This window comes from Dermacentor variabilis, chromosome 5 (genome assembly GCF_050947875.1).
Source record: "Dermacentor variabilis isolate Ectoservices chromosome 5, ASM5094787v1, whole genome shotgun sequence".
Classification (NCBI taxonomy): domain Eukaryota; kingdom Metazoa; phylum Arthropoda; class Arachnida; order Ixodida; family Ixodidae; genus Dermacentor; species Dermacentor variabilis.
In genome coordinates this window covers 64600970-64627824 of record NC_134572.1, presented here as the reverse complement: position 1 = coordinate 64627824, position 26855 = coordinate 64600970, and the positions used below count along the sequence as shown (strand labels likewise).

The window sequence follows — 26855 nt, the reverse complement described above, 5'->3', positions numbered from 1 at the left end:
TCACAGTACGAGCACTGATATGCCTAATACGTGTACCGACAGGCTTTCGGAGCGTTTTCGAATGTACCTGTGGCGGTTCGAGCCCTTAAGGGCAGTAAATGACATGAATTTATTTTTTCCAACTGGCTGATTTTTCGGACGTTTTCGCGGCTCCTAAGTAGTTCGAAAAATCGGACGTGGACTGTGCAACTGACCAAGAAGATGCTTCAAATGGTCTGTGGGGCGAACGAGAGGCAGAAGAAAGACAATAACAGAAAGAACCTACGCATTGAGGAATGAACGGGAAAGGAAGCGTGCTGCCGCCATTTTGAATGAGCTTGAGTTCAAAAAACAGTGTTGGCTGATGCCGAGATGCAGGTGTCCCTCATCCAAACCAAAATAAACTCTTTAAAGCAGTGAAACATAGCACTGAGGCGTCGTGCTTGGGCTAAGAGTATGTCAGGACAGTTGAGGTTGAGTTGCGAGCTGTTGAGAGAGAATCTCAATTGTGACAAAGCTCAGGCCTCATACCACTCAGCTTTCTTTCAGTTGATAGAAATAGCTCAGATTCGAGAATATTTGTTTCTGTATGCATCTCCTTTTTATTCATATTTGAGAATGTCCAACTCAATCTGCAATTTTTTTCAACGACATCTGTTTGCTGTGCATTTTACTAACCCCTCCCTCTTATTCTCTTCTTGAATAACATAATCCAATTTGAATACTAAGGAGTAGTGTTTAAGTTGTTTTTTATAATTTTTTTATTATGCTTACTAGAGAGTGACAGCATAGGGCGATATGGTTTCCACCTGTCTTGACATAAAACATAGTTCTGTATCACTAAGGGAATATTTCTAAGGCACTCGGGGAAAACCTGGAAAACTCGGGGAATTTGGAAATGTCAACTCGGTAGACACCCTGGTATAACAATGCAAACTTATTGTACTAGCCTTTTATTTTCAAATGTTGTTAAAAAGGTCAAAATGTAGGTGGTTAACCACATATGCACTCACCCCTTTGAAAGCAAAACGAAGGGCAGCTTTCACAATTTGTGATATGAGTTATCGGTATTGCTCTCGCTACTCGGTATTGCTCGCTATTGCTCTCGTTCGTCTGTACATTGTCTCTTACCAATTCATTGTATTTAAAGAATAATAAACTGAAACTGAAACTCAGTGTTGCTGCTGGAGGGACTCATATTTATTTAGAGGCTGCTCTGGTCGAAAAATTCTGCTTACAAGATATCCACGCGCTTTCGAAGGAAGTAACCACTGCAGGTGTAAACACTACAGAGAGTGAGCTTTGTGTTGCACCATAAAGAACTAGGCCCTTAAACATCGGTTATCAGTCCCTTTGATATTTATTGCTACCACGATACGTATAAACAGCTGTAAGCAAGGAAACGTTAGTGTCACTGTAACAGAGGTGGCCTCAGATCTTGCATTCTTGATGTCGTTGCAGCAGCAGACGTGTTGAAATAAAGCATGGCCTGCCATATTTTAGATTTGCTTAGTTATATGTTGTAATTTGTTATATCCATGCTCATTATGTCGAGGATCATGCACTGTTCAGGTGTGCTCTCTCATCACATGTATTCATTATGCTGTTCAAACCATTGGGTGTTAGTACTTATGAAGGGGGGTGTACAAATGCTTGACATTTTGAGTATGAATCAAGTACTATGTTGAGTCAAAGTACAGTAGAACCTCGTTCATACGTATTGAATAAATCACGAGAAACAACATACTAACCGGCAAAACGTATACGAAGTTACTAAAAAATTTGTCAGACTAAACTATGATTGACATCCATGTAATGCGAAGCGTCGTGCGTATCGTTGCGGCACGAGATGCCGATGAATGTCGAGCTGGTGGTGCTCCGGCGACTGGAGATGTGTTTTGTTGTTTTCCTATTGCGTGGTGTTTTAAGAGGGTGACGGGGAATGGAAACTAAGTCAAGCTGGTGGGCGTCGCGGGATGCCGCCGAAGCGAAACGTGACGCCCACATCGCGCCGCCTGCAGCAGGGAACTGTGGCGCATTTGGATTAATGCATGCAGTACGCTACCAATGGCACTGCGCATCATGCACTGTAAATCAAATAAGTGAAAATGCTTATCGTAATAGGTTTGGCGGCGATAACTGAATGTGGCTTGCGATGACCCGGCTGCACATTTGGTGGTACCGGAATAAGAAAGTGTGTGCGCCGGCGTTTTCACGTGAGACGGGCGGCTATACATTGTTCTCGATTGCAAGCGCCTCACGCCTTTTCTTGCTCGCATGGGTTATAGCGGCCGGAAAACGTATAAGATCGCAGCCTGCAGCAGGGAACGGCGTCATGTTTCGTTTATTGCCTATTAAAAGTATGCGCTATGCTTCCGGCTGCACCATGCACTGTGAAACAGATAGGCGAAGATGCTTATCACAATAGGATTGGCTGTGATAGCTGCGAATGCCGTGTGCAATGACCACGGAGAAGATTTGCTGGTAACCAAAATGAGAAACTGAGTGCGCGCCGGCGTTTTCACACGAGATGGGTGAAAGGTATTGCGGTGAAGCTGCTGTGGCGGGCAGCTACATACTGCCCTCAATCGTGCCCACCTAGCGCATTTTCTTGTTTACGTGGGATCTAGCAGCCAGAAAATGTATCATGTGATCCAGTTTGGCAACGTACTGAATGTTGGGGCCGAAAAATCGTGTGTTCCAGGAACAAATGAATCGGTAAAATATGAGTGTAACCCTATTGGGTCATTTTGTGTGTTCTCGATTGCGAACGTTGGCGTCGGAAAAACGTATGCAACGGGAACATGTCAATGAAGTTCTACCGTATTTAATTTTAGTGCCTGCTGCGTATTTGATTTTGACTATTAGATTACATGTTCGGATATGCAGGTTCAGTGCAAATAGATTGTAGCCTGCCATGAGAAAGCATCCATGCACATGGTCTAGCGGCTGCGCCAAGTCTGTGTTGCAAGCCAACTGGGAATTGCGGTGGTCTTCAACTGAGAAGCTTGTAAAGTAAAATGTTGAATGTTGAGGAGGTTGAGTTCCAGATAGAGTTACAGAAATAAAAGAAAGTTACTTTTTTATTTCACCACACTTCCTTGTTTATTTCCTACTTTTAGAATGGAAAAATATTGTAGGCGACATATGAAGCCCATATTTTTCTAATATTAATGTTTAATGAGAATATTTCACTATTTGAGCATCTCTGCTTACGAAGATATGCTATCATCTATGTACTTGCACTATGGCCTGGAGGAACCCCTAATACTTCTGCTCAAGAGTGCTTGCTTCTCATGTTGCTTCAGCACCTGCCCTTTGCTTTCACACGTGGCTTCTGCAAGAATGGCATATCTAGATTGGCGAGGGGGGGGGGGGGGGGACTCGTATTGCTAGCTTTCTTGCACTTGCTTTATTTTCTGTTTGCTTTGGTCATGTGCTCTTTCTGTGTTGCATTTTTGCTTGCTGTCACAGTTAGCCTGCACCCCCGCATTGCACGAAACAAGAGTGCATTAATGCTTCAGATTTCGTTTCCTTGCAACTTGCCTTCCTTCTGAAACTTTCTCTAATGTCATGGGCTCCCCGTTGAGTAGTTGACCTGCGATCAATGTACAGTGACCTGTGTGTTAAGCTAAACAAGGTTAAGTTTATACCACTGCTTTGCTGACCTTGAAAGTTTTTGCAAAGGCCATATTTTCTAGTTTACCTTGTAAAAGCTACAGAAATCTGGTGTTGATACTTGCTTGGTTTGTCCAGCAGACTGAGTAAGCATATAATAACAGCTTCTCATTTTAACTGGATGAACCTGTCAAATACTTCGAGTAAATGCTTTTTTGTATATTAAAATGTAGCAGTATCATGAAATTTTAATGCCATCAAAGGGGCAGTAAATGCAATATTTTAAAGTTTGGATAAACACACAGGTTATTGTGCATATTGCATGCTTATTTCTGTTTCATTTGGTTTGCGTTGCTTGCCTTCTATGCTTCCTCAAACATTTTTGCATGCAAGTTGAAAAGAAGAGCTGGGGGCTGGTTACCATGAAAGATGAAAATGGGATAAAGGGTCTGGAAATTATAAGCCGTGAAGAGAGTAGTGACAGGATGCATCGAAGGTATGCAAATAAAGCGGACAAGTTTTGCCACATTTGGTGCTCGCGAATGTGGAGTAGCTTCCCTGCTCACGCTTTCACTATTTCTTCATGCACAGGTCAGTTACCTTTTCGACAAAAAGGTTCCGATTCCTGGAGCGAAGCAAAAGGTTGTTAAGAAAGACCCGCCTGCTCCCAAGCCGGTAAATTGTTTGAGTGTGTGTGACGAGGTAGCATGGCCTGCAGGAGCGTTTTTACGCGTTGGTCATGCCGTCAGTAGCTAGTGATGCAGTTAATAAGCCTTCTTTCATCTTTTGGTTGTGGACAAGGTTACAGGTGTCATTATGCTAGAAGTTGCAGTTCCATTTTTTTGGTGCAGAACGTGGGAGATGTCCTCATACCTGTAATGAATTTAACTTTTGGGCACCATTGCTGTAAATTTGCGCTCACAAAATTTTGTTTCACACAGATTTACACAAAAGGAATATTCGTTTGAAGTGTAACTGCACCACCCATTTCCCAACTTGCAAAAAAAGAAAAAAAAAAGGAAGTCGAAGGCTTCATTGTTGTTTTCAGCAATGATGTAACTGTTACTCTCTTTCACAGGTTACTTTTTGGAGCTAGCCATCTAAGCCAGCCTCCTTTACACTACCATCTCTGATGCTTTTATTGGGTGTAATTGGAAGCTGTTGCTTCAGAGCATCTTTAGAGCTTCATAAATGAAATCTGGTTTAGTGCGGAATTGTAAATTAAATTCCGTACTTCATGTAATGCCAGCATGCTTGCAAGTGCTCGCTTGGTGCTCGCTTGGTGTAGTGAGTGCCCGACAGGCTGTTGTTCTGTTGCTCAGGGTTAAAGGGTTAACTTATGGGAAAACAGCGGTAGTTTGCTAGCATTTCGCCGTTGTATCTATGTTTACTTTGGGCTCCTTGTGTACTACACTGCTTAATCGTATGCATCATTGTTTGACCTGGCTGGACTTAAATTCTGCTTGTTCTACAGCAATCAAGCTTTCACAGCGCATACTTGAACTAATGTTGCCAATAAGGTTTGTATTTTAGAAAATGGTGTTAGAAAGTAAGATGCACCTGCTATCTGAAGGTCAGTGCTTCATGCTATTGATCCGAGGAAAGATTCTGCTGCACTGCATATTTCTCTGCACATAGCATGTGTTATATATTTCAGTATAAATTTTTTACGCTTGCCATTTGCCTGGAATTATTGCATATTTTCTGCAACTAATGTGAGCGCAAGTGTGATGACGCTTGGGTAATGTGTTGCACTTGATTGTTGATGTGCAGTCATGGAGTGTTTATGTCCCCGTGGGCCTAATTGTCAGCTACCTTGAGAGCCTAGAGAAGAACAAGCAGAACTTAACACTTGACTGTTTGATAGTACTGTAGGCCAGAAATAATTCTTGCACCATAAAGAAACAGGCACAAAGAACACAAAGAATTAAGGGACAGACATCAGTATAGTTGTGTCGTTGTGTCACTTCTTTCACTTCTTTTTGAGGTGTGTTCATTTACGTCTTAGCAATGCACAATTTTTTTGACGTCTTTTATTGTGTCATCATGTGTCTTTGACAACCTATTGGCATGCCTGTTTTAAGACTGAGAAGGTTTGAGAGTCAAGCATACACATTCGTGCGAGATGATATACGCTGCTACATAGTACTAATATATTTGAATGTACACATTTGTTTGAAACCAGTCTAGTTAAGAAACATTTGAAATTGCACTAATTAAAGAGACACCAATTGTATCGGATAATTAAGTTTACCTAACTAGATGGTGGAGTCTCTTTCATCATCGGGGGCGACTTCATGAAGCTGCAGTCTTATTAAGTTTAACCCAACATTGTGGAGTTTCTCCAATTCCTTTGGAAGGACTCCTAAATATGACTTTGTCAGGTGACCCTCCTCTTTGGCCAGTTTAAGTTGAATGAGTTACTTGTCGCATTAAATAACCTTTTTACTGGTAATCACTGTACCCTGAGTGGCTTCATTTCATTGTTTCATCATTTTATTTCAAAAATAACTTTGTGAATGGACTTGTCTGTTGGTGAAACCAACACTTAATGGTTTGGTCTGCTTTGGGGATGACAGGCCGAGGCAACCTTTGAGAAGACCGTGGAGGAAGTGGTTCCTCCAGCTGAGGAGTCGACATTGTCACGGCTAGGAAGCACCTTGGGGAAACTGTTTTCTGGAAGTTCAGATGAACCCACAAAGGTGAGTAATTGAGGACTAGCTATCTTGAAGGATAGTTGTGGTGCAAACTGTACTTGCCTGTCTCAACATAACTGTTTCCTCATTTCACGCATTCTTAACTGAATATGTTTGTTTCAGTAACTACCGTTCGCATTGTGTGCTATGTACGAATGAAACAAATTGAGGAATATTACCCATACAGAACATGCTTACTGCATGCAACAGAACAGTTTGTGTGAATTTTCATTGCAAAATTGGTCAAGTGAGATGCCACCAGTGGCCACAGTGGGGAAGCAGTGCAAGTCCTTGTGAGCACTGAATATAGAGATTAACACAAACTACTTAAATGCTTTTTGTACTTGCAAAACACTTGATTTAGGCTTTTAAAAGGTCTGGATGTCGTGACACAAAACTCGAGTCATTGTCTTTTATAGCTTGCCTTTTTTGGGAGGATAGCAAAGCTTTTGCAACTTGGCCTATTAGGCTGTCAAGAGGCATTAGGAAATCAGTCGTACCCAGTCTTGGACTCTTTTCATGGACATTTTCTCTTGGCACCCATATCACTAGAATCTAGCCGATGTAAACAGTGCAAGTCACTGCTGCAACTTCAACTTTTAATAGTTGCTGTTTCGTATTTAAAAGATTAGGGTTATAGTAGTACTGTACAAGATTAATGATGGCCAAACTCTAGAGACAGCTAATGCGGATATTTAAATATGCTAAAGGTACTATATTGTTTCAGAACACTGTGTCATAAGCAGATGCTGCACGTGTTGTCTTGTATTGACTTCTGTGTTTTAAGCACGTCACAACTTCATTCTGTGCAGGAGGAGAGTGGTCAGGAAGCTGACAATAATACTGTGCAGGCCCAGGACAATACCACTGCCAGCCATGACAATGAAAACAGAACCCAGGTAAGGTACTTGGTGTGTCGCATTCATCTGGAACTTATTCTTGTGCCCTGTCGTGTGAGCAGTGCCACCTAGATTGGTGCTGGATTTCCTTGGCTGTGAGGCACATCTTACAGTAGCAGTTAATTTAGTTCCTTATTTTAAAGCACAGCTCTGAGGCTCCCGTTCCTGCAGTGACCGTCGGGGTCCTACTTCGTAACCGAGCGAACAAGCACAGTGAAAGATGGGTGCGAACGCAGAGCGCAGTGGAAGATGAAAGACGGGGATAGCAAAGAGAGCACAAAGAGGAAAGTGAAGGTGGAAGGTGCAGCAGAACCATGCGGCAAAAAGTGGAGGAGGAGGGTATGGCGAAAGTGTAAGAAAAGCTTAGTGCCGTGCATGGCGAGCCTTGCGGCGACGATAGCTACGAGATGGTGCCAGAATAGCGTGCATTGTCTGTGTGGAAACAAAGCGCTGCACGAGCAGAGGTCTGTCTGCAGTGGCTGCTGTGAATTGCGCCCATGCGTCATGATTAGCAAGGCAGCTGCGCCACACTTCGATCCGTTTGCAGTGTGCCGCACGAGACTGATCGTCTGCACCCGTCAATATATCGCGAAATGGAAATGCCTATGCAGCTGTGCTCGAATTTCGCATCGGCAAGTATCGTAATCGTCGGTGAATTTTCGTTTTTATTTTATTCATAGCTTTTTTTGAAGACTGGTTCATTCAGTAGCAACACAGAAAAATTTTAAGATCAGGATGTCATTTCACTGATGGCTGAAATTCGAGATGCACTCGAATTCAGCCATCAGGCCTCTCCAATTCCCACGGAAGGGAATTGGAGAGGCCTTTTGTCAGATTAATCTTTCGCTGCATCATAGACTCACGGTTAAGGAGCTGTTCCCTTTAAATTCCACAGTGAAAAATACTCTTGGATTCTGAGATACCGTACAGTCGCCTTGCCTTAACTTCTAGAAACAAGATTTTATTTATCTCTTTTTAAATTTTTTTTCGTTTGCCAGAAGTTTGAAATATCCAGAGTTGAATCAAACATGGTCACAAAGATAATTATTGGCACCATCAAGGCACACAACAGCATGAATATAAAGTGTACATGTCTTGGCTTTTCATGCCATATTCACGTCCGTTCAAAAGCCCCCACTTTTTGGGAGGGGTGTTTCTTGGTCCCAGAAAGCCAAGATAGTTCTATTTCTACATAAGTGAAACCTTTGTTTGACTTATTTCAGTTAAGTAGTTTTAAAGGGCACATAAAACATACTTAATCCATATTTTAAAATTTTGAGTTAATGTGAGGGAAAGAAAAAGAAGGCTGGGCTTGTAACATATGCATCACGCAGTCCTCGAGCTCCGATATGGGAAAACACGGGGAAGGAATTTCGCTTGTGGAGGCTAGACGGGGCAATTGGAAAAAATGTCTATGTTGGTGGTGAAGCCTGCCTCTTGAAATCATGGGTTCGTGGCACTGAAATGTTTATTGTATTTATTAATGAACCAATTTGGAAAAATTTTTTTCTTTAGAATGCTCTCCAGAAGGCACGTAACAACTTACAGCATATAACCGAAATGTTCTATGTGGCCTGGTGAGGGGCCCTTCAAATTTCGCATGGTTCGAGGCTAGTTAAGCATTCAAAACTAGTTGAAATTAGTGAGACTCGCCGGCTATGACACCGATAACCAGGGTAGCCAAAGTTCTAAATGGGTGGCCGCAGCCAAGCGTGCTTGAGCAGATGATAGTCGGCTTCTTTTGGAAGTACATAATTATTATCAAAATTCAAAAGCATATTTTCACTTACTTCAGCCTGTTTATTGAATTTCGTCAATAAATATACGCAGTAACAGTAGGAAGAAGCGCACTGATCCAAACAACCTTCTTGATTGACGTCAGCTATTGGCCAATACCAGCCGTATATGGGAATCTGCTTTATTACAAAATAAAATGTCCAGAAGAGAATGGGGAGCAGTCTTTTCTTGAAAAGGGAACGTTTGAAAGAAAAGGGACTTCGCGCTCCACTTGCGAGTGCCGCCCGCCGTGTACGTCAGCAAAACTGTGCTTAGATGTTCACAGCAGTGTATGCTATCTGCAGACTTTTTCAACAAGCCCAAGGAGTGGTTCAGGACCCCTTTAATCTAGTGTTTCACATATTGCCGCACATACATTATTTTACTTTCTACTGGTGACTACTTTTCACTGGATTATCACTGTCATCAAGTTATGGTTTGGTGCAATACATGCCTACTGTATATGGAATTTCTTGAACGTTGTTGTCAATTCTATAGTGAGATACTTGTGTAATCGAATTGTGCATATGTTAGTGGCGTGTTACATTCACGAATGTATGCAAGCACCAGTGATTAATAATAACTGTATGGTGAGACATGTATAAAATGTTCATGAACTCAACCCATTAAATTAGATTTGCTAACCGACAACTGTGCTTGCTACTATTGTGATTCTAGTGTTTCTTGTCTTTCTGGGCTCAAGTTCGCCTACCTAATGAATTGGATTATTGACGCCCGCTTATGACAGTTATTAGTTCTTCACCATCACTAAAGTGTGGCAATATTTTTGCTTGCATGTGTTCAGTAATTTCCTTTTCCATTTGTGACATTGTGCTGTCTTTTGATTGTTTTGAAGCTTGCACACCTGCTCATTGAACGTTAGCTGCCCGCCGCAGTGGCTTAGTGACTGTGATGCTGCACTGCTAAGCACGAGGTCGCGGGATCGAATCCCAGCCGCCGCGGCTGAATTTCAGTGGGGGCGAAATGCAAAAGCATTCGTATCCCATGCATTGAGAGCATGTTAGAGATTTCCATAGTGGTCAAAATTAATCTGGAGTCTCCCACTACAGCATGCCTAATAATCAAATAGATTTTTTTGGCACGTAAAACCCCAGAATTAAGTTCAGTTTAAAGGGACATTAAAGGCAATATAACTAAGTCGACGTGGACTGTTCAAATACCATTCCATAAACCTCGTACCGCTTGTTTCGTGCCACATAAAGACTTTGTTTACGAGAAAATTGCATCAGAAGAGTCCAAATATCTTTTTTGAAATTAAAATCTCCCTCCACCCATACGGGAGAGTGGTGACATTGCATACACAATCGCCGCCTTTTACTGCTGTCTGTGATAAAACGGCACCCGATCGACTGCGGTACCAGGTCAAGTCAGAGTGGTGGATTCACCGCTGCAGCTGCTTTTCGCTCAAGTGGCATAGGCCATTCTGGCATCTTATGACATCACATGGAAGTTGAATTCTTTGTTAGTTGCTGTTTGTGTGAGTATTGCGAGCCGGCAAAACTAGCACAGCACTACGCGATAACAAAATTACTGAAATGCAAAAGCGTGGTTGGCACAGAGTCGAGTAAAAATGAAACCTTTCGTCTGTCCACGTTGTTTGTCAAGGGTAATTTCAATGTGTTATGTTTTCTAAATATGAAATAGAACTGGACAAGTAGCATTTTATTTTGTCTTATAATGCAATACAAGAATGTTTTTTTGCAACGAGTGGTTGAGTACTAGTGACAGAATTTGACTGTCATCGGGCAAGTACTTCAATGTCCCGGGGGAGTCTCTGATCATGTCCTGCATTTATCTTAATTTCTCGATTATTAAGGCTTTGTTCACAATAATATTGACGCCTTAGAGATTCTCGACCTCTTATCTGTCACTTTAGCTTAACTTAATATTGTCTTTAGTGTCCCTTTAATCATTGCTGTGCACCTTTTGTAAATGTGTCTGCAGGCTGAACAGAGGAGCTTGGGAGGAGAGGCTGCCAGCAATGAAACTACCAAGACTACGAAGCTGGTCACAGTGAAAGAACCGGTGACCATTCGTTTGACTCTCGTGGACCGGACAGAATTCACTGCTGAGCAGCTTGCTGAATCCGTGAAGAAGTAAGTGGACAGAACAAATTGCACTGTTTTGTATCCCGCTTTCAAGCTGCATGTACACAGCTATGATTCGAGTTCGTTGTGTTCAGTTATTGCGCATCGTGGCCATATACTTTACTAACCTTGCTAGCCACAAAACACCTTCGAACCGCTTTAGGGCACTTAGGTGACAAGCCAGAACAGGTTTTGCAATCATGGTTTTGTGCATCTGCAATATGCAAAGCACACAAGTGCTGTTGAGCTTATTGAGATGCGCAAGCCTGTGTGACCGCTTGTGATGAATGGAACAATGAACGCTACATAACACGCAACAATATTTCAGTGAACAAAAACGCATGGGGGCGTGTTGAGGTCAAAGTGGTCATGATTCTTGTCCAATGCAAGGCCTGCCCTGGGCTAACTTTTTTTTTTTTAATTTGCCATGAGCGCACACCGTTTGTGGAATACGTTCTACACATTTTATTACGATCATTTAGTATCTTTAGATGCAGCACACAATCAGTAGCAAACTTTGAAGAATATTAACTCACATATAATTACATGCACATACCCTTAAAAATTGTTATAGCTATCTAAATATGCAAGACATACTGAGAATATGACATATGAGAATCACTCTTTTCGTACTCATACAAAGCTTCGCTGTATGTAGATTCCAACTTGTTGGCTCTGCTGCCCTTTCTTTTTTCTTTTTCCTTGTGTATTACACGCAGCCACCATTAGCTCACAGTTGCTCGCTGTCAGTGCCATCAGACCCGTCATTTTGGTATGGCATATAACAGACTGTCTCGAAGTTTTTCCATTCTGTGGTTATTGAAACGAAAGTACCAAACAACAAATGCCCAAATGTATGCTTGTTTCAAAAAGAAAGACAATTTTCTGAAGCTGTATTCGATAACTATTGATTTGCAGGCTCTCTGATCTGGACAGCAAGGACAGGGCAAAGCTTGCCAGGGACCATGCAAGGAATGCTTTGGAGTCATTCCTGCACGAGACGAAGGACAAGATGTACAGTGATGAGTACGAGAAGGCCTCAACTGAGGAGGAGCGCCAGAACATCATTGCCAAACTGACAGAAGGCTCTGACTGGCTCGAATATGAATCGGATAATGCTGAGACCAAGGCAAGCAGGCACTTGCTATGTTGATTTCAGTTATTGAAGCAATGCTACATGTGTTGCAGTACCTATCATGTTACGAGCACAGCAAAAAGGGTGATGCTTGTGGTGCGGTAGGATGGCGAGTTTTTCATCTTAACAGTGCAAACATTTAATGAGGGATTGCTATGCACCATGTGGATAGTATCCACGCTGTAATGTGTAATTGTAGTGCATGTAGAGAACTTGTAAAATGAGCCGAGCCAGAGTGGCACTGCTTCCTGTTTCGAAGTGTGTCATTCCTGCTGAATGATGGGCATGAATTAGAATTGGTATAATAATGTGATTGTGAGAAACTGCACTGGCACATATTTTATTAGAGAGTGACGGAAGTTGTTGAGCAAGTTTTCATAAGCTTCATGTCAAAGATAACTTGCAAAGCAGCAAATAATATTGAAGTGAAAAATAATCTTTTTGTCAACGCCTTCTTTATCGACAAGCCTTCAGCTTGTATTATGGAGATGTGCTTGGATACTTTGCTGACAAGGAAAATTAAGGTATTTTGTGCATTTTGCATGCAACGTTATCGTCGCAAAGTGCCCGTTTTAATATGTGGCATCAAGAATTATTTGAACGCATGTATTGTGTGTACTTAGCTGAATATAAGCACTTATTTTTTTCACGTAGACCTTCAAGGAAAAGCTGTCTGGTTTGACGCGGCTTGTTAAGGACCTGTTCGACCGTGTGCAAGAACACCGAGAGCGACCGGGAGCCTTCGTCGCCCTGAACAACATGTTGAATGCTAGCGAGGTTTATCTGTCAGCCATCACTGGCCTCCAGGACCAGGTCTTCACTCCTGTTGAGATTGAAACGCTGTCCAGGATCATCAATGAAACCAAGGTAAATAGGTTTTGTATTGACAGTTTATTTATTGTCATAGCATTTTTGTCATGTTGTCACTTTGTGTAAGTAAGGCATCTACCTACATACCTGTTGATAACAAAAACTTTTGTTTTGAACAGATCCTTTTAACAGTTTAGGGCAGAATTCTAGGAAAAATAACTTCTAATGTTTTTTTTTATTTATTCTATGTCCTAACAGCAAGCTGATTGCATGTTCAGAAAATGACATAGGCATCAGGTGTCATAGGTACATTGGTATTGCATGGGTATTACCATCACGTTCAGGGCTTTTTTCTGGTAGCAAAAGAAAACGCTTAGCTACAACACAGAAACAAAACTGACACGCCTGCTTTTGTTACTGGCATTCAAAGTTCATAGCAGGATGTGCCAATAAAATTTATCTTTGGCAGTTCTTGCAGAAATTTTCTTGCACAATCAACGCTCAATTCTTCGCTAAGTGGTATAGGTTGCTGTGGGTCATGCTGTTGCTGCACACATAGTAACACAGGTAAAAAATTACCTATGATGTGAACAGCCCGGCCATTGTGTTTCAGTTTAATGTATGTGTTGTCTGCATCTAGAAATTGATGAGTTCCTATAAATGGCTCTTCCAGCTGCGCTGCTTTCTCATTCACACTACAATTTTGAACAAACGTGCCATTTCACAGTGTATTTTGTTCAGCACCACGTTTGTATGCAGTACTTTGCTGTTCAGCATAAATCAAAGCACGCACATTCTGCAGTGATGTTGCATGGAAAATGCAGATTTTTCTGTTTGTGGAACAATCTCTTGGCCATTTTTATTGGTCTCTTTGACTGGTGGCATCTGGTGAGCCATGCAAGATGGCTTCCAAGACCCATTTGCTAAGAAGTGGGAAAATAGTGTAGACGTTGCTGGTCACCTTTTCGCAGCACTCATTCTGCCACTGATGTGGCATCCCAATCCTCTAGCTGCCGATTAGTCTAGTTGAGGCTCTACCAGAATTGTCATAAGTGATGCAGCAATTTAGCCTAGGCATTCACATTATTATGACACTCTTAAACTCGCAAACAACAATCGCAGTTATTATGGAGTAGTCCTAACTGCTAGTATGCAACAGTATTTTGGCTTGAGCTTTTTGTCTTCCTCCAACAGGACTGGCAAGTGGAGCAAGTGAGGATACAGGAACAGACTCCACTACACAAGGCACCCAAGGTGACCCTGCGAATGATCTTCGAAAAGATCCAGCTTTTGGACCGCGAGACCAAATACCTGCTGAACAAGGCCCAGCGTGCACCACCGCCAAAGCAAACTACCAAGAAGCCCGAAACACCAGGTGAGTCTTGACCATATTGACAGCTCACATACCGTATTTACATGATTGTAAGTCGACTCGAATGTAAGTTGACCCCCTCAGATCGCGTGTGACAAAGATCGCGTGAAAAAAGAAAAAAGGAGCATACCCGAGGGCACATTCCATAACGAAAATTTATTAGTAGTTGGCATAGTCGCTGGACTACTCGTGTTCACTTATGCCATCGTCATCGCTGCTACGGTCCCACAGCGTGTCATTCTCCAGCGAAATTCCACATTTGGCAAACAGCCACTCCATGACATCTTGTGGAACAGCAACCCACGCTGAATGGACCCAACCATATGCACCTGTCAAGGAGGCTCTTTTGACAGGTCCGGTTGGTGTAAGTTCACGGCCTTCTGCCGCCAGCCGCTCATTGTACTCGCAGCAGAGCAGATCCTTAAAAGGCGGAGATCCGGGCTTGTTTCATGACCATGTCGCACTTCACTGGCAGGGACCGATCGCGCATTTCAGCGATGTACCCCGCAAGCTTGGCCTATAGCTCCGGAAAGCGTCCTGACTTCAGCCGTGGGAAATTCTTCGCTTGCTGTCACAGGGGAAAATTTTGCTTTGCTGCAGTCGCCACTCTCGCACCACCCGTTCAGAAACATCGAACTTTGCGGCCAGCTTCGCAGCGATTTGTTTCTTCGGCGTAAAGGATGGCAGCCCTCTTGAACGCTGCTGTGAACGAGCACCAAATGTTTAGTGGGCCTAAAGCACTCATGACGACTGAGGAAGCATGGAAGTAGCACGTAGCCGGCAGTCAAATTGACTGAGTCAAGTCGAACACCTGAGCGGTGTCTGCTCTTCCATGAACTATCGATACTCTGCGCAAGCACCGCCGTTTTGAGGGGGCAGCCGCAAATGGAATTGCGGCACTTCCATCAAATTTTGTACCATTATAGCCGCTTATTTTCTATATCGATGGGCTGTACAGTTGACCATGACGACTACAGTAGAACCTCGATGATACGTTCCTGCTCGTACGATTTCTCAGTGCCAGCTTTTGCAATCAAAAATACGGGAAATTGCCCAATGCAGTTAGCTTCTCTTTTGCTGGTTAGTACGTTCCGAAAAACGCGGCCACCAAAATTCAGTACATTGCCAAACAGCAATTGTACAATACGTTTTGTAGCTGCAATTTCCCACGTAAAAAAAAAAAAAATGGGAGGATGTTTAAGCTTTGCCTTCAAGATTAGAACGTGATAAGAAAGAAAAAAAAAGATCCCTGACTGCTTCTCACGCCTCCCGGCAGCTGCAACTTGTGTAACCGTAATGTTTACTGGGAAACGCTGGCAGCGGACACTATGCTCAAATGTGAGCTTTCTGGTAGAAACGCGGCTTCTTGCGTGGGCCAGGATGGATCGATGGACGGATGGATGTCATGAGTGTTCCCTTTGGAACAGGGCAGTGGGTTGCACCACCAAGCTCTTGCTATTATACTGCCTAGTGTCATACCTAGGTTGAAAAAGAAAAAATAAGAAAAAGAAAAAAAAAACATGGTGAATTCCCATAATCAAATTTTCTGACCCCCTATTGTGAACGTTGTAGGTATCCGTATTTTGTCGTTTCCCTGCTTTTCTTCCACCAATCTTCCACTCTCCTCTTATTAATCTCTATTGCGGACATGTTTACTTTCTCCCTGCTCTCGCTGAACCCAAGGGCATCAAAGAGGCCAGTGGTGCCTAAATCGTCTGCTGGGCAGATATCTTCACATTCTAATAAAACATGCTCCATCATTTCTCTAGCTTTACCGCAGCAAGCACATGCTTCTTCTTGTATCTCGCTTTATAGGTGCGTGTTCGCATCCTGATCTTGCTTCGAAAAGTAATGAGCTTCCCTTTGTGTTATCATAAATTGTTTCTTTCCTGATTACGTTGTGGCGGAGACGAGCACCATCTGGAGGTGTTGCGAGGAACCAGCCACACCGCTTTATGGCGTTTGAGATTTGCATGTGCTGTTGCGCTCAAATCTCGGACGGCATGGCCACTCTATGGATGGCAAAAACGCTGAAAAAGGTGTTTATGTTCTGAGTTTTTGCGTAACAGAATTACGTTTTCTCATATTTTCTAATTACAATCCGCTGCTATCATGTCTGTAGGTTGTGTGTAAGTCGTGCTTTACGATTTATCTAATGTATTTTAACTTGAGAAATTAAATTCGTTCAGTAACTACCTTGCACTACATGTAGGGCCTGCTTGGTTGGGTATGCATGGTTTGAAATTATGTTTGCTGAAAGGATGGTCGACGCTCGAGGCGGGACGCCGACGCCAGATTTTCTGCGGCACGGGCCCATGTTAAAAGGTGCGACTAGGGGCCCGCCATGACAGCTTCCCCGCAGTACCCCTCGGCCCATATCACATGAAAATGCCACCATGCACTCGGTTTCCTTTTTGAATACCAGCAAATCTCTGTTGTCAAATTTTGTATTCACAGCTGTCGCTGCCAGTCCTACTGTGATAATCATCTCTTTCACAGCACATGTGGGATTGTGCTAGAAAGTGTACTGCACGCATCTAAAAGACGATAACCAAGATGCATCGCTGTTCCCTGCTGCAGGCGGTGTGAAGGGAGCGTCATGTTTTGCTTTGGCGGCATCGTATTCCGGCATCGCCTACGATCCCGATTTCATCTCTCTTTCCCATCACCATCTCAAAACACTAATCGATAGGAAAGAAACGCAGCGGATCTCGGGTTGCTCAAACCCCACCAGCTTGACGCATGTCAGCACCTTCTGCTACAATGATTCTCGCCAAGTGGGCATGTCAAAACTTCCTGCTAAAATGTACTGCCTGAAAAAGCTGCTGACCCATGACCGAATCCGAAGAGCGCATGCATAAACTTGTGAAAGCTGCAAAAATGACAGCTTGCATTGGAGCTGCTCAAACCTTGCCAGCTTGGTGCGCATCAGCGTCTCACACTTTTAACGATCCTTGCAACGTTTCACATTATGAAGATGTCATCTGTAGTAGAGTTTGCCAAATCATTTAGTGACTTTGGATCGCATGTTTTCCCACTTAGTACATTATATTTCGTGTTTTTCCAAAACATATGAACAAGGTTCTACTGTATATTGTACGCAAAATACAATATTGCTTACTACCGATATTTCAGTAAACCTTTTTCAGAAGCTTTTCAGATGTCCCAGCTGTACTGGTGGAAAACAACAACATTGGGTTTCATCGCAATGTTAGCTTTGTGAAAAAGCATCCTTATTTTGCTCTTGAAGTTTCCATGTAGTGTCATCATCTTTAAAATTAAAGATAATTAACAGCTTGAGCAGCTGAACTTCTGAAAAAAAAACTAGACTTACCATGACTTACTGAACACGTTGAATTCTATTGAATGAGTGCACCACCTTCTGGAAGATCTGTTCTCCGTGTGAGGTCAGCATCAGCCTTGATATACAAGTTTTACTAGTTTCACTAGAAGCTGCATACACTTGGGAGGTCTTGTACTTGGTGTTGCTGTAGTATAACTACTGCTTATCTTGCATGTTGTTCAGAAGTTTCGCCTATTTTGCCTCTTCTAGAACCCGCAAAAGAGGCTGAGGAAGAGGTTGTGGCCGACGTTGAGATGCCCGAGGGTCCAGTGCCAGTGGAACAGCCGGCAACAGGTAAGAACCGCTAAAGGCTGGAAGATTGGCCCAGTTGACACTTCTTGAGGCACTTAGAAACAGTGGAATAAACACAGTGCAAAAGAAGGTGCAACACAGCTGTTGTAGAGCCAAAAAGAAAAAAGAAGACTACTGCGAGTTTCTAGTAGCTCTCTTCACCCTGACAAAGAAACTCGCGAGTGAGCAAAGTGTAAGTGCATCCTTTCTGAATTTGTCACTTATTGAGCCCACGCTAATGTGCTGGTACTGTCTTCCTTGTGTGTCTGAGCCATGTCTTGAGGAGATCTGCGTGAGCACAATGAGGGCTTAGTTGTGACATTTTCATGGGTCTAAATTGCAGTTTTCACTGTCATAGGCTGGCAATGGAAAAAGTGATTGCAAGAAGGAACTGAGAACAAGTGATGCTTACACTTGCGAACAATCTTGTGGCAATGAAGAGAATGCTATGGAGGCAAAGCACGTGCACTACAGTGCTCCTGAAAATAGTTCCACAATCTCATTCACATTTAAGCTGGGGAAAAGAAAATATCAACATCTTGTACTTGTATAATATACAGCCGAAGCTCAATATAACAGAGTTGTACTTGCAGCAAGAAAACATTGTTAAATCACATGTTTTGTTAATTCGAGGTGTTACATTAATTTCAGCAGTAGTAAAAATAATTTCGCAAATTCCCAGGACACTCACGGTGGATACTAGTATCTTGTCAGTAAGCACTTGTAAACAAATTGCAAGAAGGTCGGGTCATAATAGTGCAGTTATGGGCATCGGACACTGGAAGCATAGTGCGCAGAGGACGATCCACAAAGACTAGACAGGACAAGCGAATTTTTTTTCATTTAGCGCTTGTCGTATCTAGTCTTGGTGGACCGTCCTTTCCGTGCTATACTTCCAGTGTAACTATGGTTTACCAACCAGCCCAAGCCTATACTCTTCTGAACGAGCATCGGAGCATGTGGTGCAGATTGTGCCAAGAGCAATGCATCGGCGTGGCTCGCGGCTTCTGAGATTTTCGTGTGTTGCGTCACGTTGCGCTGTAAATCTAGGACGCTGTGGCAGCGTGCCTGCACGCTGGAAGCTGTGGCTTAGTGCCTGCAGCTTTCATAGATGGCGCCCCCAAATTAAGGGGGGACACGGGTCTTTGGGACGAAAAAAATAGCGAAAAAAACTGACTTTTTGAAAATGGTGTTTTTGAAATCTACAGCCCTTTTTACTCAACCAGACCGAATTTCTAAACTATACTATCAGTATTTTAGCCGTAGCACTGCTTTATTTCATTGATACCAGCAAAATTTGAGCCGAAATTAATACTAAAACGGCACTTCTGCTGCGAAACGCAGCTGCCATTTCACGCATCGTAGCGCAGACATCTTGGTCTCATTTCAAAGAGCGGTCTTTTTTCTTCAGTTTCCCGCCAACACAGGCTCTATGCAGCCATCGGATTCCTTCACTTACCGCGCCAAAGAAGGGACGCAGCGCGTTCTCTTATTCGTTGTTTAGCGCACATGACTTGAGGGTACCATTTGATTGGCAGAATTCTTTCTTGTCGTCTGCTCCCCGCTTCAGTCGGCCGTGCGCCATCCGCCGTATTGCCTTAGCATCAGTGTCTGCTGCGCGATGGCCCGTTTGGGAAGAAAATTCCACACGAGGAACAAGTTTGGTGGAAGAAAGGTGCGACGTACATTGATTGAGAACTGCAAGAAGCGCTCCGCAACCCAGCAAAGCATCGAAATCGTGGCGCCCGCCAGTGCTATCGCCGATCCGATAACCAATAACTTCGATGTAGGCTTAGGTCTAACAAACGCTTCGCCCTCTTGGCCGGCCTAAGGTACAGAAGGTAGCATGCGTCATGACACTAAATTTCTGCAACCCGCAGAATTGGAAGAGGGCAAAAAGAAAACGATGAGAGGCACTGCAGTTTTTTTTTTCAACTCCCGCGATGGAGAGGAAGGGAGATTTACTAGGTGATAGCACCGATACCGCGGCGCGCCCTGTTGACGGGTCTGTGTTTGCCGTTGTCAGTTTAGATTGCCGTGAACACTATGCTTGCGGTGGCCAATCGCAACATATGTAGTGGGGGCTTAAATATAGTCAGAGAGGAGCATGAATACGGACTTGCTGTCAAGGTGCTTCTTACGTGCGTGAACTGCGGTGTGGTGTCATCGAAGTGGAGCTCGCCGCACGTGCGCGGTGCATAAAAAGTGAACCCGTTTGCTGTGAACATTCTCGCCGCTCGCGCTATGCAGGCAACTGGAAATCGCCAAACAGCCCTGAATGATGTGTTCTCAATAATGAACATAAGCCATTGCGGACTCCACACGAAGGCATGGCAAAGCTACGTCAAGGGAAAGCTGGCACCTGCAGCCGATCGAGCGGCGAATGAAGGCCTCAGCTCGAAAGCGTGGATATGTCGAAAACATGAATCGAACCTTGAAAAAGTGCCACACAGGGAACAGCTACCAAGCTGACTATCTGCCAGGGGCATACTAGCCTGTTATGGCTGGTATTTCATGATATTCCTGAATAAATGTTGTGTGTGTTCTTTGCAATTTTCTCAAAACAAGCTTTTCAATCACCCTGCTTGTTTGTGGCAACAATATCTCAAGATATAGGACAGCTAGAGCTGTAATTTTTTTGGTATATAAAGCTAAATGCATAAAGCTTGAAGTGCTGCAAGCAGATTCTTGTTTTTCGTTTTCCTATCATTTTTTTCCCTTTTGTTTTTGTGACCTAGTAGCCATGGTGTAAACAATGGACTTTGATGAACCGCTAAATTGCTAATTATTGTTGGATTTGAAAACTGCTTGCACCATTTCACTCCTTAAACATTCAGCTGTCCACTCATGCATTAATTATAGCTTTCTGTCCAGATTTTTTTTACCTATTGTCTCCACAAATAATAGTAGTGTACTTTTACTTACCTCCATAATTACTTGACCTATAAAAAAAAATAATTGCACTTTTGAAATCAGCTTGACAAACTGAACAGGTCTATATATTTTAACTGAATTTGGTCTAGAAATAAGTATGATATCTCTAATCGCCATGTCCCCCCTTAAAAGCAAAAGTGTAAAAATATGAATATTTGTCCTCAGAAAAAAAAATGTTCCAGTTTTGCTAGAAAAGCATAGCATAGATGGTGATAGGAAAGAGACAACTACACGACATAAAATTCATAGATTTATTGGTGTCACATGCGCTCAGGCAAACATGAACAGATCTCGCTCAATGACCACGAACACTCTGTCGAAACACGAGTGAACGCTTTGCACTACATCTCGGAAACTTAAGATTACACAACTACACACCATGCGCAGTGGCACAGAGTAATGATTCACATTACATAGATTCATAGATGTAGATTCACGTTACATAGATGTAGTTGTAACGTTACACGTTACAACTACAGCTGAACTTGTCAATTTTTGTAGTTCCTTTGGGTCTTACATTTTCCCAATTAGTACATTTTTTGTGCGTTATTTCTAAAATGTATGAATGAGATTCTACTATATGTTGCACATTTACATGTGCACAACCTTTGTCCTGTAACTTTCCCTTCCATTGCATAGAAAATTGTCGTTGAGTAAAGAAACATCTCAGATACAGAGCAAATCGTACTGTTTCGTGGAATGTGCACTGATATTGCCTCTTGCTCTCTACTTTTACAGAAGGGGAAGGTGCTGTTCCCTTGGAACCTGTGGAGCCAACACCTGAGCAACCCGAGGATGGCCAACACACCGAGCTTTGAAGGATCACAAAACACTGCACTCTAATTTATGGACTCGTCACTCACTGTCTACGGCACATCGGCAGCCAGGAGGAAACTGTTGGGAAGGGTTCCTTAATTATTGTTTAATTTGTGGTTTTGTACATATATTGCCAGAGTTATTATTTAACGAGACTGGAAAGTAAGGCTGCAGTGTGCTCATTGGGGAGTGCAGCAGCAGGAGAATGTTTCCATGAAACAGTCTTGGCACTAGTTTCTTTAGAAGCATCTTTGATGCCATTTGTTCAATGTGCTTGGAAACGTCACATGGAAGTGAGAGAAGAACGGGTGCCCTATGAAAGTGAGAAGTTCATTTTCTTTTCTTCGTTCATGGTGTTAGCTGTAGAAGCCACCAGCAAATGGATATTTATGACTTCTTCATTTTTTCATTGTGCAGAAATGGATTTGCTGGAGGTCACCCATATCACCTTACATCTAGCTTGTAAATGAGGAGTTACGCTACACAAAGTTATTGAGCAGCATTGCAGCTTGGTGTTACAGTCGAATTGGCAGACAGAACTGCAGAACATGTTTTTGACGTTTCTAGGCTTCCATTTGAATAGGTGATTGTGACTTGATTGAAGCCGGTGAACTAGCACTGTTTGATGAAAGTGTAATTGGCAGAACCTGGTGCAGTTGTTTGCTGATAATCTTAGATTGGCAGATGTTAGTGAGCTAGTATACTCAATAATTGGCTGCCAGAAGCAAGCTCTCAAAGTTGACCTCGTGTCATATTTTGCAAAAGTCGGTGAAATAGTACTCATTGGTGCTTTAGAAATTCTCGCAGGAACATTCACATTTCTCGTGCTCATTTAATCTAAGGTGTATTGGACCACTTGTTACGTTGGGCTTACTTTACCAAACCTTGTATAGGGGCACAGACGAAACTGTCTGTATTGTTTTGTACGCACTTCTTTTTCTTTGTGCTATGTGCTCATGTTGGTAGCTGCTGCTCAAACTTTAAAAAACTTGTTTACAGGCAAGTATTTGATCAGGCAGCCTCGAATAGTGATATGTCAGTCTACCTTTTCTCTTTCTTTTTTTTTATGTACTTGCATATTTGGTTGCACAGTGCCTCTTGTATGAGATATTGGCACAGTGTAGCAGGCCTAGAAGTGTGTTCCTTTCCACATGTGTGAGTACTGGAAAATTTTATTTGTGTACGACACTGCAGTGGCCACACAAGTGAGTGAAGTGAGAAGGAGAGTGGGCAAGACCGAGTGAATGATCCCTGACCAAATGCAGAATGCCATGTATTTTTTGCGTGATGGTTCTCTACACCTTGTACATATTGACAGATAAATGTCCTGTTTGCAAATAAAAGTTGTGGTCTTGTCGTATGCTCGCATCTTGATGTGTTCCTTTTGTTTGTGTCAGGCGTAATGTGATTTGGCCACCTTTTTAAACCTCTGAATGGCGCAATGTTTCTTCTGAAACACGTAGGAGACAAATACATTTGAAAAGCCGATGACTGCACACCAAGTGATGGAACGTTTATGAACGTTATGTAATAATTCAAGACTGGAAGTCGACATAGATAAAAAAGCAAATGAGGGTAGATGGCAATCTTGTTGAGGTTAGTGGGAAGCAGTTGAATTGGGCTGATGTTATAATGCATAGAGCATATGACTAGTGAGCTGAGAAACCGGATTTGTGTCAAAGGAAAGTGCAGGCAAAGAGTGTAGAGTATTGGTTGATGTAATGAGGAAAAATGCAGGCTTGGGATGATGATGGGTGACGTGACGGAGAAACTCTGCATGCAGAAAGACTTGTCCTGCAGTGGACATCAAATAGGTGGGTGATGATGCTTAAGTTAAACATTCCTTCACTCTGTCTGGATTATCTGTTATATGGAATGTGTCATGTGACATCCATTTTTTAATGCATTAGCATTAGGATTGTCAAACTGGAATAAAGTGTGTGTGTGTGCAGTGTGGGAAGCTGGTCATGACGTAGAGAGCAGATGAGAGCTTAGAAGAGCGCCTATGTATGTGTGTGTGTGTGTGTGCAGGAATAGGGTAATTTTATTAACAATTAATCATTCATCATTTTTACTTTTAATTGATTAATCACTTTTGACGCAACATTTTTTGATTGATTGAAATTTTTGCCGGGCGCTTTTAAAAAGTGGAAACAAAGTTATCCATTTTTGTAGGACCCTATTATAATGTTTAAGAGGTGCAACAAAGTTAGAAATACAAGCGTATAAGGTTTGATAAAGAATATATTTAATCTATTAGACTAAATAAAGTTGGAAATAGTGCCCTTTGAGAAGATAAACAATATATGTATGTTATAAAATGGCACTTTGAGCAGAATTAAGATACCTGGCACTAGTGAATTCCTATATGGTACAGTTAAACAAGAAATAAGATGGCAAAAGTGAAAGGTGAAGCCAAACTAAAATATGCAAGAAATTGCAATATGCACATGAAAAGAAAGTTACTGGTTTAGGATTTCGAACCACATGCCCTTTTCTACAGAGCAAAGCAATGTCAATTGGCTGGCATGTTTGGGTGAAACCAATGGCTTCTCTGAATGGCCACACAACTGCAGCATGCGGCGAGAATGGATTATACGAGGGGAAGTCAAAAAGTAAAGGGACCTTTTAGAAAAGGTACATTTATTCTATTGATAGAAAACTAAAACATACATTATTTTCCTACATAGCCTTTCTGCACTACAACGTTGGGCGCTTTGCCCAACGTTTCACGTTTTTTGATACCTTCGGAAAGAAAGCTTTTGTGTTGCGCCTGTAACCAATTTTGCATCGCATCAATGACTTCTGCATCAGTTGCAAATCTTCTGACCCTGAGCGCATCCTTCAATGGTCCAAACATGAAAATTGCTTGGAGCCATGTCTGGACTGTATGGCAGGTGTTCCAGAAATTTTAATCCCGACTCCTTTATTGTTTCGTCTGGCCGTTTGGCAGAATGTGGCTGAGCGTTATTTTGCTGCAGGTTGACACCTTTTCGCAGTTTTCCACGACGTTTGGATCTGATTGCAGGTTTCAGTTTAGCTCGCAACACATCACAATATTTTTCACTGTTCACAGTTTCGCCTCTTGGGGTGAAATGAACGGCTACCACACCTTCCATGTCCCAGAGTAGTGTTACCATAATCTTACCAGCTGATGGTTGACGTTTAAATTTATCAACTTCTGGTGATGATGAGTGTTTCCAAACCATGCTCACAGCCTTACTTTCTGGTTCGTGATGGTGTACCCAAGTTTGATCTACGGCAACAATTTGCTGTAAAAATTAATCTTTCTCGTGACAATAACAAGCCAAATGTTTACAAGAGATGTCCAACCTTTGTGCCTTATGCTGCGCTGACAATTCTTTTGGGACCTACCTTGCACACACTTTCTGAAAATTTAGCCGGTCATGTAAGATGGAATAGTACCCTGAATCATGACTGATATGTAAAGTACCTATTGGCAATTTCGTCTGCTGTGATTCGTCTGTTTTCCATCACCATACCCTCAACGTCTTTCAGATTGTCCTCGGTCCTTGACATCAATGGCCTGCCCGATCTTTCCTCATCACATAAAGAAGTCCTTCTCTGTTTGAACGCTCTATCCATTCGTAGATCTTGCTTCACAATAAACAACTGTCACCATACTGCGCTTGCATTCGACAAATAAGTTCCTCAGGTTTAACATCTCCTGCAAACAAAAAGCGAATCACTGCGCTGATTTCCTCCTTGGTGCAGATTGACAATGGAGCTGCCATGTTTAACGGTCTGCTACACTCTAACAACTAATGCTTGAATAAGAGTGACACGTTCCATAGAAGTGTTGCAGACGACACTAATTCAGCGCTGGATACTAGCTGTGTTACCAAACCCTAGTGCAAGAAATTGCTAAAGCCCTTTACTTTTTCACTTCCTCTCGTAGAATAGAAGCTATAGATTTGCTGGAATCGACACGATATACACTACTATGTCAAATACATGCTCGAGACCGTCGCGAATGCTGTGCCACGTCTTGGCTGAGAGTGACACGACAATCAACGACTGGGTGGCCATAGTGTGTCTTTAATTGCGAGGGCATTTGAAGCCTCCGGCTTCGGTCAGTGTGCTGGCGTGTGCGGTGTGGGGGAAGACAGGAGAAGTGCTCCGCTTGGCATCCCTCAGGTCTGTACCTCGGGATTCAGAAAAATAGTCGACAGTCACTTTACCGCAGCCACAGTCACTGCTCATGCACAGCCATTCTAGAACGGTTTCAAAATTTTCGCGCCGCTCCTGTCAAACTATCGAAAATGACTGATCAAAACTTGTGCAACAGCGAAAAATAAATCGCAGTTCCACCCAAAAGAATTTCGATAGCAAATTAGTAGATAGCTGTATGAAGTAAGGATAGTAGTTTTATCAGCCGTATAAACTTGTAAACATTCACTTACGAACTGTGTTAACAATGATAGAATGTGGAAGCGTGACTGAATGAGGACATAGAAAGAAACAGACACAAAGAGACACACAAAGGTCTTTGTGTGTCTGCTTCTTTCTACGTCCTTGTTATGTCATGCTTACACATTCTGTCATGGATTTAAACCAGCTAAACCATCAATGTGTTTTAACTGAATTAACCAGCATGGTGCCATGCATGCACAGGTAAACATGAACACATCTTGCTCGATGAGCGCAGAAACTTGCTGTAGAAATTATGGAGTGAGGAATGAAGGCAGCAGCAAGCGAATTAACTTTCATGGATCTCTCGCTTCAATGTGAACGAAACGTCAAAAGCACAGCACATACGAAGCTACTGGCACTACGTGCACTCTGCAAACATCGCAGATGGCTTTGAAATGCCCTCATGGGCGCGTACTTTGGCTACGTCGAAGATTGCTTTCAAAACACGCGAGCGCTGGCAACGCATCCCTACGGTGTCCGCTAAAGGCATCTACTACGGCCCTCACGATTCACATGGCCAACACCGTAGTAGGCACCGTGGTTGTCTCCACTCTGTTAAAAGCCCTTGATGATTTGAAAGTAGTGACACTCTCCTCCCTGCGGTGCTTTCCTCCTCTATTCTCCTCGCCTGCTGGCTGCGAGCG

General features: G+C 42.8%; 1 protein-coding gene across 3 annotated transcripts in view; it reads left to right on the top strand.

Moving 5' to 3' along the window:
- Grp170 (hypoxia up-regulated Grp170 co-chaperone protein) overlaps positions 1-23137 on the top strand; it is a 39526-nt gene extending 16389 nt beyond the window's left edge. For 2 of the 3 annotated variants that reach the window (XM_075692655.1, XM_075692656.1), the window contains exons 14-22: positions 4189-4272; positions 6177-6299; positions 7106-7192; positions 10934-11085; positions 11995-12205; positions 12866-13078; positions 14216-14396; positions 17947-18030; positions 21700-23137. In XM_075692655.1, coding sequence (XP_075548770.1) covers positions 4189-4272; positions 6177-6299; positions 7106-7192; positions 10934-11085; positions 11995-12205; positions 12866-13078; positions 14216-14396; positions 17947-18030; positions 21700-21779 — 1215 coding nt within the window. In that variant the 3' untranslated portion in view covers positions 21780-23137. The remainder of the gene's footprint in view (positions 1-4188; positions 4273-6176; positions 6300-7105; positions 7193-10933; positions 11086-11994; positions 12206-12865; positions 13079-14215; positions 14397-17946; positions 18031-21699) is intronic. The other variant, XM_075692657.1, reaches the window with a different exon arrangement.
- Positions 23138-26855: the final 3718 nt, after the last annotated feature.